We start from the raw sequence: 16,732 nt of genomic DNA on the forward strand, positions 1-16,732 counted from the left end.
GCTTTAAGAAATTTCTAAGGTCTTTTATCTTCTAAGAAAAAAGTGACAAGTTTCTTGTGAACAACATTATTTATTAAGACCATTATCAAAAACAGGATTGATGATCATTATAGGACGGCTCTCGATAATGACTCCTTTGGGTTGCCACTCTTCTTCAAAATGTTCTTAATCCTCCTGTCAAACTGCTCCCGCTCACTGATAAAAGAAAGTTTAAAGTTGTAGACAAAATTGTTATTGGAAATAATGGCAGGATGTCATGCTTGACCATTTCTCCTTTATAGCATCCTTACATGCCTTACGTCAATGACAGGCCCTTGTAGAAATTCCTCCTCAACCTCCAGCATGGTGAGACTTTCCAAAGCAGCAAGGGAACAGATGGTGGACTATCAAAGAAAGAGTTAAATCAAGATGGGTCACACCCCAAACAAGTAGTATCATTTCAGTAATTTTTTTGTACAACAAAACTGAGTGTCCTTTCTACATTAACCAAAACATTTTTTTTAAAGCAATTACAGAATAAATCTGAGGAGCACAGCTAACACAGGACTCACCTCTGGAAAAAGGACATCCATAATAAACTTGATTGTGTCACTGTGAGTCTGTGTGGGTGTCCTGTCCAGAAATGAAGTGAGGTGAAAGTAGGTCATCAGTTTGGTCCTGATTATCAACGTATACAGGCACAAGCATGGTCTTGGCAGAAGGATTGCAAAATATGTCAAGCCACTTTGATTTCTTTTGACCACTGATGATGGACTGTGCAAAGAAAATTGATGATGTCATTAAAGCATTGCCACATATGTCTCTGTAAGTCATTTTTGTATTTATTAGACAAGCTATTGGTTAAAAGTGCAGTAAATATGTCAAATGCATTCTTGAACACATTTTTATTATTTCCAAGTATTATTACAGATGAGATCAATAACATCACAACATAATAGGCCTAATTAGCCAGCCAACAATTGCTATTAAGAAAACAAGATACACGATTAATTGAGCACTAACGATCACTAACATGATAAAACTAGGTTTAAATTAGATTTTAATCAGGATCATTAAGCTATTTTAACAAAAAATTATTTTATATGTACATTACATAATATGATAATTTCTTTTATTCCATATGGGAATAAAGTTTTCAATTTGAGTTTGAACATGTTTGTGGAGGTTGCTCGATTATTGATCTTTTGTTTTCTTAATACACATTAGGTACACAGAAAATTGTTTGCTGGCTAATTATTATGTTGACTGTGATGTTCTCACCTGAGATTAATTGTTAGTTCTGAATATAGGGCTCTCCATTTTGTAGGAAGTTGTAACGACTTAAAATAATAAATAACTTAAGTATGTGGCAGCTAAATTGAAATGGTTTACAAATAAGCCTACTGTAGTAACGTTATGTATTAATGCAAGTAAACAGGGTCAGAAGAATATGTTACCAGAAAAGGCCATCACATAGGCTAGAGACAGACAACAAAATAATATGAAAAAGAAAATAATTATGAAAATGAGTGAGAGATATCGAGTAAGCATACACGTGGTTAGCTAAGGTTGATCCAGACAGAACATCGACCTGGTCAATAAGTATACATTTTATTGTCTTTGAGTATAAATTACACATACCGTACATATCTTTTTAGATGTTGAAATGAATTCATATCGATATCAATGAATCGTTTAAAACTGGACATGTTGGACGATTGCCTGAAAACGTCTCGGTTACGTTTGTAACCTCGGTTCCCTGATGGAGGGAACGAGACGTTGTGTCGAACCGACAGATGGGTTCGTCCCTGAGAACCAATCGTTTCCGACTGCTTAGAAAAGGCCAATGAATATTGGCAAATTAAATTTGCATGCCGGACTCCGCCCCGGACATCCGGGTATAAAAGGGAGACGGCGTGCATCATTCATTCACCTTAGTTCTGAGGAGCCTGAGACCTCTCACGACTGCTGCAGAGGACAGCACGTGTTGTGGCAAGAGGACACAACGTCTCGTTCCCTCCATCAGGGAACCGAGGTTACAAACGTAACCGAGACGTTNGGGATACCATGGTCCTTAAACCAGGTACTGGTAGCTTTGGCACTGTGTGCAGGTGCCAAGTCCTGTTGGAAAATGAAATCTGCATCTCCATAAAGTTGGTCAGCAGCAGGAAGCATGAAGTGCTCTAAAACTTCCTGGTATACGGCTGCGTTGACCTTGGACCTCAGAAAACACAGTGGACCAACACCAGCAGATGACATGGCACCCCAAACCATCACTGACTGTGGAAACTTTACACTGGACCTCAAGCAACGTGGATTCTGTGCCTCTCCTCTCTTCCTCCAGACTCTGGGACCCTGATTCCAAAGGAAATGCAAATTTACTTTCATCAGAGAACATAACTTTGGACCACTCAGCAGCAGTCCAGTCCTTTTTGTCTTTAGCCAGGCGAGACGCTTCTGACGCTGTCTGTTGTTCAAGAGTGGCTTGACACAAGGAATGCGACAGCTGAAACCCATGTCTTGCATACGTCTGTGCGTAGTGGTTCTTGAAGCACTGACTCCAGCTGCAGTCCACTCTTTGTGAATCTCCCCCACATTTTTGAATGGGTTTTGTTTCACAATCCTCTCCAGGGTGCGGTTATCCCTATTGCTTGTACACTTTTTTCTACCACATCTTTTCCTTCCCTTCGCCTCTCTATTAATGTGCTTGGACACAGAGCTCTGTGAACAGCAGCCTCTTTTGCAATGACCTTTTGTGTCTTGCCCTCCTTGTGCAAGGTGTCAATGGTCATCTTTTGGACAACTGTCAAGTCAGCAGTCTTCCCCATGATTGTGTAGCCTACAGAACTAGACTGAGAGACCATTTAAAGGCCTTTGCAGTTTTTGATTATTAGCTGATAGAGTGTCACCAGGTGTCTTCAATATTGAACCTTTTCACAATATTCAATTTTCTGAGATATGAATTTGGGGTTTTCATTAGTTGTCAGTTATAATCATCAAAATTTAAAAGAAATAAACATTTGAAATATACTCACCTAAAGGATTATTAGGAACACCATACTAATACGGTGTTTGACCCCCTTTCGCCTTCAGAACTGCCTTAATTCTACGTGGCATTGATTCAACAAGGTGCTGAAAGCATTCTTTAGAAATGTTGGCCCATATTGATAGGATAGCATCTTGCAGTTGATGGAGATTTGTGGGATGCACATCCAGGGCACGAAGCTCCCGTTCCACCACATCCCAAAGATGTTCTATCGGGTTGAGATCTGGTGACTGTGGGGGCCATTCTAGTACAGTGAACTCATTGTCATGTTCAAGAAACCAATTTGAAATGATTCGAGCTTTGTGACATGGTGCATTATCCTGCTGGAAGTAGCCATTAGAGGATGGGTACATGGTGGTCATAAAGGGATGGACATGGTCAGAAACAATGCTCAGGTAGGCCGTGGCATTTAAACGATGCCCAATTGGCACTAAGGGGCCTAAAGTGTGCCAAGAAAACATCCCCCACACCATTACACCACCACCACCAGCCTGCACAGTGGTAACAAGGCATGATGGATCCATGTTCTCATTCTGTTTACGCCAAATTCTGACTCTACCATTTGAATGTCTCAACAGAAATCGAGACTCATCAGACCAGGCAACATTTTTCCAGTCTTCAACTGTCCAATTTTGGTGAGCTCGTGCAAATTGTAGCCTCTTTTTCCTATTTGTAGTGGAGATGAGTGGTACCCGGTGGGGTCTTCTGCTGTTGTAGCCCATCTGCCTCAAGGTTGTGCGTGTTGTGGCTTCACAAATGCTTTGCTGCATACCTCGGTTGTAACGAGTGGTTATTTCAGTCAAAGTTGCTCTTCTATCAGCTTGAATCAGTCGGCCCATTCTCCTCTGACCTCTAGCATCAACAAGGCATTTTCGCCCACAGGACTGCCGCATACTGGATGTTTTTCCCTTTTCACACCATTCTTTGTAAACCCTAGAAATGGTTGTGCGTGAAAATCCCAGTAACTGAGCAGATTGTGAAATACTCAGACCGGCCCGTCTGGCACCAACAACCATGCCACGCTCAAAATTGCTTAAATCACCTTTCTTTCCCATTCTGACATTCAGTTTGGAGTTCAGGAGATTGTCTTGACCAGGACCACACCCCTAAATGCATTGAAGCAACTGCCATGTGATTGGTTGATTAGATAATTGCATTAATGAGAAATTGAACAGGTGTTCCTAATAATCCTTTAGGTGAGTGTATATCAGTCTGTGTGTAATGAATGAATATAATATACAAGTTTCACTTTTTGAATGGAATTAGTGAAATAAATCAACTTTTTGATGATATTCTAATTATATGACCAGCATGTAATATGCCCATCCCTATTTATATATTCACCCTGGGCTAAGTTCAACACTTTAAAAAAAAGGCATTGAGCCTACCTTGTGTTCTTTCTTAATGTAACTCATTGCAAAATAACTCAAAATATCAACATGTAATTTTAAAACCAACAAATATGCTATAATAATAACCAGCAACAATAACTTAATATATGATTTGTGACTTCCTGACTGTTGCTGATTTTTTAGTTTTTAAGCTGGATGAAACGCTTTATAATTTGTTTCCACAAACTTGATTTTGATTTGTGTCCAGTTATGCGCACAGACTCACATTTAAGCATAGCGCCACGCTTTCATTTAAAGCAACTTACAAAGTCTTAACAGTCGTTTAGAGAATAAAAGCTTGAAGAGGGACAGACGAAATATAGGAGAGTTTTTAATAGAATTTTTTTAGAATTTAATGAGATCGGATTGAAGGTGAAGAATGAACGGGAAAATTGCGTGTACTTTTGTGAGCGAACAAGTAGGCGTCGCTCATGCTCTGATTAACGCAGTGTTTTGGATCGGCTGTAAACGTGTACATCAGAGAGAGGAGGTATGACTTTTACCTGATTGGTTTTTAAATGTTATTCGTTGCTTTGCGCCAATCACAAAGACAATGTAACCGATTTGAGTCAATGACAACATTAAAAATTACGGAGTCGCGAGTCGATTCCTGTCTTGGATTCGATTCCGACTTAGGGACATTAAGAGTCGAGGAATCGACTCTTTTGGAGTCGACTCCCCATCCCTACCTGTCAAGTTTTCGCACCTGGCAAGTCTATTACAGTATGTATGCACCGGTGTCAGACATTCCCCAAGGAGATCAAACAGTCTTTTGGCAACAGGTGAAATATCTGAGAGAGCAAGAAGGGACGCAGTATGCATGAGGGATATAGTCAGAAGCTAAATATGCAAGTTTAGAAAATGATTTAAAGGGGTCATATGGCGGAAGTACGTGTTTTTCTGTGTTTTTGGTGTGTTATAAGTTGCCCATGCATGTATTAGACACGTAAAATTGCACAAATGAAAGTGTGGGAACAAAAGATGCATTCTATCTAAAAGCGAATGCTCAACCAGACCTGCCTGAAACGCCTCGTGTAACCACACCCCGGGAATCTCGTAACTAGTAACATGATTTGACTAAGACCGCCCAAATCTACACGTAGTTAAGGTGGGCGTAATTGTAAATCTCATTGTATCGCCTGTCAGTACAATTGCTTTGGAACCTGATGTTCCGAATATGGTAAGAGGCGTTACATTTCCGTGAAATGCTTGCAGTATTTGACCAATCACTACGCACTGGTGAACTGGCCAATCATAGCACACCTCGCTTTTCAGAGCGATGAGCTTTGTAAAAAATCAGCACGTTTCAGAGAGGCGGGGCAAAGAGGAGATACAAACATGCACAGTATGTGGAAAATACAACGTTTTTTAAACTTTAAATGGTGTATACACATTGCGTTACATCTAAAACAAACAATAATATTTGTTTTAGCCGTGCAATATGACTCCTTTAATCAAAATTGAAGCTAAAGCCTATAGATCCCAGCGCAAGCAGCAGCCGCCATACGCTGACCATTCAAATGACACACAAATTGAGGAAGAGCTTTGTAGATGCACAGCAGGTAAGTGAAATTTGTGAAAATAATCTAATAATTATAAATCAAACAGTTTCCATAAATCTTGTGGAATAAACACAAGACATTAGCCTGACCACTTTGCAATGATAACATTCTCCCGCTTATGTTTTTAGCACGCCAGGCTACTGCTCACGTCGTGATGTGCTGAGTTAGCTAGCTAGCTAACATTAGCGTACTCTTACCTTGGAGCAAACATAGGTGTTTTTGTTAATCCTGTCGACATTTAGTTGTGAATGAGGCCTTCCACACTGCTTGATCCACGTCCGGCATTTCTCCCCTTGGGTTTTAGGTTTCGGGAAGGTTAAAAATTCCACCACCCCGTCCAAACTTTTAGGATACCGGGTATCAGATTTACACAGTCCATACGCTTCGGCATGTTTCCCTCGCTCGAAAGCTTGACAGACCTCCGGCGCCTAGTTACGGTTGCTAAACCACGATTGGCCTGTGGCGGTTTTCGGGCGTGGCTTAGCGAAGGGTCAATTGTCTAGCTAGTATAATACAAATTGTGCTTGTTGAATAACTTATATTTATGCAATATTAACCCTAATGTCAATCTTTCTGAGACTCATGCCATGAATCTTATTTGCTCTTTTCCATCCTGTTTGTGTCTGTGCTGCTTGTTTTTGATTCTTTGGAGACCAGCACTGCTTTAATAGGGCTGCTGTGCTGACAGGAGATACTTGATTGAATCGATCCAATTAATTTAATGGTAGGAAAATATATAATATAAAATATCATATGATTTAGCAGACGCATTTATCCAAAGCAACTTGAAAGAGCATTTAACATTCTGTCAGTGAATCAACAATAAGAATAGTACAATTTAATTGCATAATCTGTGGAATTCAGCCATATTTTGTCTAGATTTTTCTGTCATCTTATTTTGTCAAGCATTAATGTTTTTCAAGACATTCAATGCATTTAAAGTATGTTCAAATTTACTTTTGTCCTTATCAATTTTCATTTTATTTTTGTTGTTTAAACTTAACAAAAAAAAAAAAACTTTGGCAACAAGCATTTTCATTTGAATGCTGCTGGTAAAATTCATACATTCGGTAACTCACAACACCAAAACTGTCTCGGACGATACTGAAGCACATACAGTTGTGCTCAAAAGTTTACATACCCCTTGCAGAATCTGGAAAAAGCTGAAACTTTTGGAAAAATAAGAGAAGTTTTGAAAATTAAGGTTTATTTTTAAGTCCTGCCCTGAGCAAGTTATTTCACTAAAGAAATGTTACATATAGTTCACACTAAAGAATAATAACAGAATTTCTAAAAATAGCCCAGGGCAAAAGTTTACACGCCCTGATTCTTAATACTGTATGATGTTACCTAAACAATCAATGACAGTTTTTACAGTGCATCCGGAAAGTATTCACAGCGCTTCACTTTTTCCACATTTTGTTGTTACAGCCTTATTCCAAAATGGATTAAATTCGTTATTTTCCTCAACATTCTACAAACAATACCCCATAATGACAACGTGAAAGATGTTTGTTTGAAATCTTTGCAAATTTATTAAAAACAAAAAAAGCACATGTACATAAGTATTCACAGCCTTTGCTTAATACTTTGCTGAAGCACCTTTGGCACCAATTACAGCCTCAAGTCTTTTTGAGTATGATGCTACAAGCTTGTCACACTTATTTTTGGCCATTTTCTCCCATTATTCTTTGCAGGACCTCTCAAGCTCCATCAGGTTGGATGGGGAGCGTCGGTGCACAGCCATTTTCAGATCTCTCCAGAGATGTTCAATCGGGTTCAAGTCTGGGCTCTGGCTGGGCCACTCAAGCACATTCACAGAGTTGTCCTGTAGCCACTCCTTTGTTATCTTGGCTGTGTGCTTAGGGTCATTGTTCTGTTGGAAGATGAACCTTCGCCCCAGTCTGAGGTCCAGAGCGCTCTGTAGCAGTTTTTCCATCGAGGATGTCTCTGTATATTGCTGCATTCATCTATCCCTCAATCCTGACGGGTCTCCCAGTTCCTGCCGCTGAAAAACATCCCACAGCATGATGCTGCCACCACCACCACTGAGGAGTGGCTTCCGTCTGGCCACTCTGCCATACAGGCCTGATTAGTGGAGTGCCGCAGAGATGGTTGTTCTTCTGGAAGGTTCTCCTCTCTCCACAGAGACATGCTGGAGCTCTGTCAGAGTGACCATCGGGTTCTTGGGTTCATCGGATTCCTTCTCCCCCGATCGCTCAGTTTGGCTGGGTGGCCAGCTCTAGGAAGAGTCCTGGTGGTTCCAAACTAATTCCATATACGGTTGATGGAGGCCACTGTGATCATTGGGACCTTCAATGCTGCAGAATTTTTTCTGTACCCTTCCCCAGATCTGTGCCTCGATACAATCCTGTCTCGGAGGTCTACAGACAATTCCTTGGACTTCATGGCTTGGTTTGTGCTCTGACATGCACTGCTAACTGTGGGACCTTATATAGACAGGTGTGTGCCTTTCCAAATCATGTCCAATCAACTGAATTTACCACAGGTGAACTCCAATCAAGTTGTAGAAACATCTCAAGGAAGATCAGTGGAAACAGGATGCATCTGAGCTCAATTTTGAGTGTCATGGCAAAGGCTGTGAATACTTATGTACATGTGCTTTTTCATTTTTCATTTTTTAATAAATTTGCAAAGATTTCAAACAAACTTCTTTCACGTTGTCATTATGGGGTATTGTTTGTAGAATTTTGAGGAAAATAATGAATTTAATCAATTTTGGAACAAGGCTGTAACATGTCCACAAAATGTGGAAAAAGTGAAGCGCTGTGAATACTTTCCGGATGCACTGTATGTTTAGTCATAGTTGTTTAAGGGTTTCTTGTTTGTCATGAGTCATTAGACTGTCCACTGATCTTCAAAACAATCACCCAGGTCCTCCACAATCTTTGCTTTTTCAGCATTTTTGGATATTTTACTCATGTCCAGCAGTAACTGTATGATGTTGAGATTCCTCTTTTTCATTGAGGACAATCAAGAGACTCATACACAACTATTACAATAGATAGAAACACCCAGTGCTGCCCACAAAGTCAACACGATTCATTTAAAATCAGGTAGGTGTAAACCTCTGAAAATGGTTTTGGTGTAAAAAATATATATATTTAATTTCCTGAAAAACATTTATGTATTTTTACATCTTCTGAAGGACATTAGTAAATGAAAAAATAAGTTGTATAAATGAAACAATAACAATTTACACCAAAACCATTTTCAGAGGTTTACACCCACCTGACTTTAAATGAATCATGTTGACTTTGTGGGCAGCACTGGGTGTTTCTATCTATTGTAATAGTTGTGTATGAGTCTCTTGATTGTCCTTAATGTAAAACGAGGAATCTCAACATCATACAGTTACTGCTGGACATGAGTAAAATATCCAGAAATGCTGAAAAAGCAAAGATTGTGGAGGACCTGGGTGATTGTTTTGAAGATCATTGGACAGTCATGACAAACAAGAAACCCTTAAACAACTATGACTAAACATAAAAACTGTCATTGATTGTTTAGGTAACATCATACAGTATTAAGAATCAGGGGCGTGTAAACTTTTGCCCTGGGCTATTTTTAGAAATTATGTTATTATTCTTTAGTGTGAACTATTTGTTAACATTTCTTTAGTGAAATAAGTTGCTCAGGGCAGGACTAAATTAAAAATAAACCTTAATTTTCAAAAATCCTCTTATTTTTCCAAAAGTTTCAGCTTTTTCCAGATTCTGCAAGGGGTGTGTAAACAACTGTACAAATACAAGTCAGTATAACACATTTATGTATTTACACATGCTTGAAGAAATAAGCTTCCGAGCTCATATTAAAGCAACACATTCTGTCCATTAAGTGGCTGAGGCTCTTACAGGTGCAGAATGAAATACTGCTTTCAGCATCTGTGCTTGACCTAAATGTGCTGGACGTGAAAGCTGGTGAAGAAAGCTGTGCACTCACCAGCGATGATGTTGAACATTCTGGGGTTAAGAATGGCAGGACAGATGAGCCTCAGGAAGACAAAACCACTGGAGGACAGAGATAAACACATTTTGGCACTTCGCAACATGCATCTCAGTAAACATATGCAAATGCAGCTTGACAACAAGTTACCTAACAACTCGGGTTCTCATTGTAGTGTTCGTGGGCCATTTCTGCTGCACAGACTTCTGCAGACAGCCATAAATGTACCTCAGGGTGCTAAAATAGGGATGATAAGAGCTTTAGGGCAAAGCTTAGCATACAGTATAAGCAGTGTATTACGGCCTGCAGGGGTGAAAGAAGAGTTTTACTGTGTGTGTCCTATTTGGATGGAAGTTTAAACACTTTGATTCACTGAAACTTGTAATGTCAAATGAATAACTTGGGAGAAAGCGTGTACATCAGTATAGACAGTTTGCTCAGACTGCAATACTCACAGATTGGTGTGCTGTCATACTTACGGAGGCAAAATCTCAGCAGCCATAAAGATTTTCTCCACCAACTCTGACAGGATATTGAGCAAGTGAGCGAGATTTAGATTAACATCCTCATTCTTCTCCAGTTTAGATGGGTTCAGCTGTGGAGGGAGACCAGAGAACACTCCATATGAGGGCAAAGAATTTGAAGCTATTTTAGTTTTATTCAACAGAAACCTAATGAAAGTTAAAGCACATTTTGCCAAAACAGCAATGCAGTCAGATCATTTTTAGTTCCGAGTCAAGTTGTTGTTTATTTTATTTTATAGCTTTAAAATGCGTTACATGTTCAAGACAACAACAACAAAGTCACAACACAAAAATCTTCCACTCAAAAAACATACAGTATAATTCCTTCTGGATTTGGGGCGAAATATCTTAACAGGTTCCATAAGATTCCATAACCTTATAGATTGTGGATAACACGAAACGAACTGCACAGCAGAAAGGCAATAAAAGGGAGCACATACGCCTTGTTTAGTTCCATTACCTCACAGGACTGCTTGCTCTCCATGATCTTCAGTATGGTGTCTTTGAGGGCGTGGTGGACGAAAGGTGTGGCTGTGGCCTTCATGTACTGCTCCATCAAAGTACTGGCTAGAGTAGTGGCACGGAACAGCGTCGTAGCCTCATCTGCAACACCAGAACAAAACAGCTGTCTTGGTATACTGATGCTGAATGTAGATCTTACTATAAACCACTTCACAAGATGTACCCACTGGTCCAGAAGAACTTTTGTTTTCAATTTTATTTATTATTACTATTTTCTAATCTTATATAATTAAATCTTCAAGGCTTTGTTTAACATTTTAAATAGGTTATAGACCTCTTCAGATGATGTAAGCAAAGCTGGAGCGATGCTGGTCCAGAAGAACTCGTGTTTCAGTTCTTTAACACTACACAATTATTATTATTCTTCTAAAATGTTAAACAAATACTTTTAAGACTTCATTATTTATGCAAGATAAGAAACTAATAATGAATAAATAAAAACTGAAACCAGACGTGCTTTTGGACCAGTGTCTACATCCTGCAAAGTGGTCTATAAACGTATAAACAATATACAACCTACAGAATGTGTAGTGAAACAGGAAGTTCTTCTGGGCCAGCATTAAAGCAGTGTTGCTTACATCATCTGAAGCAGTCTATATTAAGACAACTGGGGGGCAGTCGTGGCCTAATGGTTAGAGAGTCGGACTCGTGACCAGAAGGTTCCCGGTTCGATTCACGGGGCCGGCGGGTAAAGACTGAGGTGCCCTTAAGCAAGGCACCTTACCCCTACTTGCTCCCCGGGCGCTGCAGTGATAGCTGCCCACTGCTCCGGGTGTACGTGTGTTCACTACTCTCTGGATGGGTTAAATGCAGAGGTCACATTTCGGGTATGGGTCACCATATCTGACTAATAGGACACTTTCACTTTGGGGGTGATAAATGTGAAATTGCACACAAAACAAATCTGAAAAATTAAAGGCTTTAATATTCAACTTATGAATAATAAGTCATGCTGATGTGGCTTTATCATCTTACAAATTGTAAAGTCATGTAACCTAAGTCATGCTGATGTGGCTTTATCATCTTCCAAATTGTAATGTCATGTAACCTAATTCATATTCAAAAGCTAGGCTTTCAACCTATCAGGATTCATAAGTTCTATATCATGACAAACCCTGCTTGCACATTTTGAACTTAAAGGGGGATGTGCAACGGTGTTTCATGCATTCTGACTTCTTTACAATGTTAAACGTGCTGTCTTCTCATGCTTGACATGGTCAACTTGTCAAAAACGAGTTGGACGTATGACGTAGTATTTCTGTGCTCGATACACTCCCACAGCGTTCGTATAGGTTTCGGAAAGTTTCTTTCGAACAAAAATAAATTTCGTAACAACTTTTCTTAGTCCCTTATTGGACAATTCTCCCGGAAAAGCACGCCCACGCGTCAACCCACCAGAGCGAGAAGAAAGAGCACGCCCAAGTGTCAACCAAGGAGAGCGGGAGAAGGAGCATGCACACAACCCAACCAGCTGGAGCAAGAGAGAGAGAGAGCACTGCGTTCACGAAGTTCAGCTGTGTTTGTTTGTTCACAGCATATCGGTGAGGAATATTATATAAATGGTAGATATAACGCTGGATTTGGAGATCTTTGAAACTGATAGATAGAGCGGTCCCAGCGCTAAAAGATGCCGGACATGAAACGCATGTGGTAAGTGAAACTGAGTCATATGTCCGTTTTGTTGGCAATGGGTATGCACGTGCTTTAGTTCCGCCCCCCACCCGCGTCGTATGTTTTCGGCAATAGTAAATAGTAAAGCTGTATCTGTCTTTAATAAATGTGATCAAACTAAAGACTCTACGGATATTTGAAGGGTGTGATAGTATTCTGTAAGAACTCAAGATTAACATGAGATATGCAGAAACTTTCTGAGTTACGGTCATTTTAATGTAAGGCTGCAAAGCCTATTCAAATGAATACATTTTCAAATAAGGTAAATAATTGCTTACTCCTAAAATACTAGATCTACATCCAAGGCACAAACAAAACTGAAAAGGTTTGCTCTTCACAGATAAAACTTACTGCAGCTGTGGCAACTGTTTACGGTTAAATATTGAACCGTAAATACATAAAGCGACCCCTTACCCTCCATATTAATTTCTTTGTCGTTCAGCGTCCTCAGTAATGGAGCTTCAGCTCGCTCGTGTCTGAAGATCCGGAGCAGGATGCTGGCCAGCAGCGTGCGGTCTTGCCCGCACACGTGAGCCAATGCATAGATGACATTAAAGTCTTTCTGCAGGATGAGCTGGGAATGGACGGAAACCACATGTCTGAATCCAGTGAAAGCATTTTGAACATTTTAAATTATTTGTACAGCATTTTTTTCATGTTACTATGTATATCCTCACCTCTTTGAATTCACTGTACTCTTCTTCAGGCATGATCTTCTCCATGGAGTAGCGCGCTCTCACACGGAGCGAGCCAGGCTCGATTCCCTTCAGAGGCACATAGGAGCTCAGAGGAAACCACTCATCTATCATTTGACCCCTCTGCAGCCTGTTCAGCTGGCAACGCATGAACACTATAAAAAAATAAAAAGAACAAAATCTGAGAGAAGCTCATCGAATCCATCTTTCCACACACCACCAGAGGGCACACTTGTGCAAGGAACGCTAGGAAAGATGCCTGTAGCTTTCAATAGCACACTACAAAACTACCCAGTGTATTATTGCAGTTTCAAAAGCAGTGTACTAAGTAGTGCACTAAGTAGTACACCACGGAGACATATTTACAATGTAATGAACAGACAGAGATACTCACAGATATCACTCTCTTTGCTTTTCTTCGTCTTGTTGCTTAAGGTGATTTCAAATCTGTTGATGTCACTTGACAGGTCACTGTGAGGGAGGAAACATTTCAGAACTTCAATCATCAGTACCTTCATCTTTATAGATTATAGAGACAAAAAGATCCAAAAGCAATTCCAATTTCAGTTTTTTTTTTATCGTAAAGAGGTTGCTTTAAGACACTTCAGTTATAAATGTCTCATTTTTTGCAAACTGAAACAGGAAGTGATTCTAGACTAGTTTCTTACGTCTTCCAAAATGGTCTATCTGTCTCTTTCAAACATTTCCCCTGTCAAGTTGAAAACTCACTCAAAAATGAACTCCTCAGTAAACACTGGATTCTGTCCCTCTCTAGGGTGAGTCTTGGCCACCTGCACACTGTTCAGTGAGATGTTGCAGTAGGGGTTGGTGAAGTGTTTGATGGGAAGTTTGTGGGCCTCCTCCACATACAGCACTAAACTGCTCACCTGAGAGGAGAAACAATGCACAAACGTTACATTGTGCCATGCTTTGTATTCAATAAATGATGAAATGTCAGTCATTTCCAAATATGTCTCTGCGGTAACAACGTTCTTTTAGATTTAGTCCAAATGACCTGTCTGGGATCAGGTGCTCTGAATGCAGTTTTCATCCCTATGCTCAACAGAATCGAGACAGCTCAGCTGTGGCCATCTCTCACCGCGCATTCAGAGCGATCTAAACACCTCGACTCACAATTAAGGCATGACTGGAAAACAACAGCTTTGGTTTTGTAAAAAAGGTTAGAGTTGAGTTGACACACAATGGCTGGTATTCTCTTACCTGACGCAAACGCTTGTTGGTTGTGGTCTGTATGGGTTTTCTAAGGTTATTGCAGAATGTCTGCAAGCATTTCATCCAGTCCTGTGAATGGTTGATGAAAGATAAATATTTTATCAGTATACTCAAGTTTTGTTCAGACAGGCCACAAAAGTAAGATTTTCTGGCATTTCTGACTCATTCTTTCCCAACATGAATTATGTAGCCTTTGATATCGTGAAACATAGCATATATGCACGAATGTTCAAAATACAGTAATGCCTCAGAACATGAACATTAGGACAAGTGTCATTTCTAATTTCCCCAGTGTCTTTTTAGTGGCATGATGCTGGCATTATTACTACAGATGTAGATACACCACATATAGACTACAAAGTCTAAACAACTGGACATCAAATGCCAAAAGACAGTTGAGACAGCCATTCTTAAAGATCCAATCTAAAATAAAACATATAGGCAAGGTTTCACAGACAAGGTTTAAAGGTCTCCTCAGACAAGCACTTTCAACAAGTTGGTATGATTTATTAGGGTCTTCATGAAATGTCTGGAACATATTTTGCTTAAAAACACTCAATGGCTGTGTAAACAAAACCCTTCTTGCCTCGTCAAAAACAGCTATGCTCACAGCAACCCGTTTTGGTGCATGTCTCTTTAACTGATAATGAGTTACAGCGAACCCCACCCCCTTCTGTCCGGCGTCAACACAACACAAGTGTAGTGGCAATGGTTTAGCCAAATTATATTTCCTGAATTCCTTTGCGGTTAGTTTCGTCTTAAACGTCTCAAATCAATCGTCTGGAGACAAAAAAAAATCAGTCACAGCAAACAGCTAATGGGCTTACCTTGTACGCGTGTATGCTTACCTTAAATCCACGGAATCACTGCAGATCTCAGCGGAATTACATGGATTTTAGCACTTGTCGTTGACAAGTTATAACGTTACACACACAACGTGAGAGCTAGTTTGCTGTGACAGATTTTTCAGCCTAAGCACGAATGATTTGAGACGTTTAAAACGAAACTAACCCCAGTGTTCACCCCTGCTCATTAGCAAAACAAACAGCTTGTCGCAGCTAAACATATTAACGCACATAATGCATTAACATTCATACAGCTAAACTCCAAGTGTCCATATGCACTTATATACAGTAAGTTTAACACTAGTTTTGAATGTTCTATTTAGCTCGTGACTGACATTGCTCCCTTCGCTATCATATGCTAACGTTATCCTCCTATATATACGGTACATTTACGTCAATTCAGACTGTTGATAAATATTACTTACATCGGCAGTTTTGTCTCGTTCAGTTGGTCTCGATCCCTTCTTGAGGAACAACTTTGAAGCTAATCCTGCTTGTACTGTCCCAGATTGAAAAAGCACTCCGGTTTGAAGTGATTCGTGCAAACAAGCAGGTTTTTACTTATAGTTTCTGATGGATTTCCACTAAAAATCCATCTTATTAGGTTTGGACTCTGTGTAGCAAATACATTGCATGTTGTCCACGAACTTTAGCCATGGCGTCACGTACACCATTGTCGCTTGTAAAAACAACAATGGCGGCGCACGGTGGGTGGAACGGTGTAGATTAAGGGGTGGTAATATTATAATAAAATCCGTTTTGGACGTCACAATCGGAGCGAAATCTGAACGGCTCGATTTCTCACATGCTTGCAGGGAAAGGCACACCAAAACATCTTATGTCTCCTTTAAGGCTAGTCCCAGACTAAAATGAACGCGTGACCTGTCTTAACTGAATATAACTTGCCCAGAAATATTTTAAAATATATCAGTGCCATTGTTTTGTCTAGAGATGCACACCAGTAATGTATTCTTCTAAGGCATTTTTATAAAAGCGACATAAATATCTTAATTCAACTAAGGCATAGTCCTGGCTTAAGCTAAGCCGTGTCTGTGAAACCGGGCCATACAGTGTTTAAAAAATTTAGCAGACCACCTTTCATAAGAGAACACTATGTATTTTTTACAGATTCCTTAAATATTTTTGTCATTTATCAGGCAATTAACAAACTAAAATAGTCTTTATTCATGTTTTATACCCAAATTTGAGCCAACACATTTGGTCTAATACATTTGTTAAGCACTGTATATTAGATTCGTGTGAAGTGTGATACAACAGTATCAAAGGGATGAAGTGTA

At 39.8% G+C, this 16,732-nt stretch overlaps 1 protein-coding gene across 3 annotated transcripts in view; it reads right to left on the reverse strand.

Annotated features, from left to right (window-relative positions):
- rasa1a (RAS p21 protein activator (GTPase activating protein) 1a) overlaps positions 1-16,732 on the reverse strand; it is a 62,633-nt gene that overhangs the window by 21,129 nt on the left and 24,772 nt on the right. For all 3 annotated transcript variants that reach the window (XM_057350220.1, XM_057350202.1, XM_057350209.1), the window contains 9 exons: positions 14,578-14,658; positions 14,086-14,243; positions 13,751-13,827; positions 13,339-13,511; positions 13,076-13,235; positions 10,929-11,071; positions 10,424-10,539; positions 10,095-10,181; positions 9,942-10,009 (listed from right to left, as the gene is read on the reverse strand). In XM_057350220.1, the coding sequence (XP_057206203.1) occupies positions 9,942-10,009; positions 10,095-10,181; positions 10,424-10,539; positions 10,929-11,071; positions 13,076-13,235; positions 13,339-13,511; positions 13,751-13,827; positions 14,086-14,243; positions 14,578-14,658 (1,063 nt within the window). The remainder of the gene's footprint in view (positions 1-9,941; positions 10,010-10,094; positions 10,182-10,423; positions 10,540-10,928; positions 11,072-13,075; positions 13,236-13,338; positions 13,512-13,750; positions 13,828-14,085; positions 14,244-14,577; positions 14,659-16,732) is intronic.

Source organism: Triplophysa rosa, linkage group LG2 (assembly GCF_024868665.1).
Source record: "Triplophysa rosa linkage group LG2, Trosa_1v2, whole genome shotgun sequence".
Lineage (NCBI taxonomy): Eukaryota > Metazoa > Chordata > Actinopteri > Cypriniformes > Nemacheilidae > Triplophysa > Triplophysa rosa.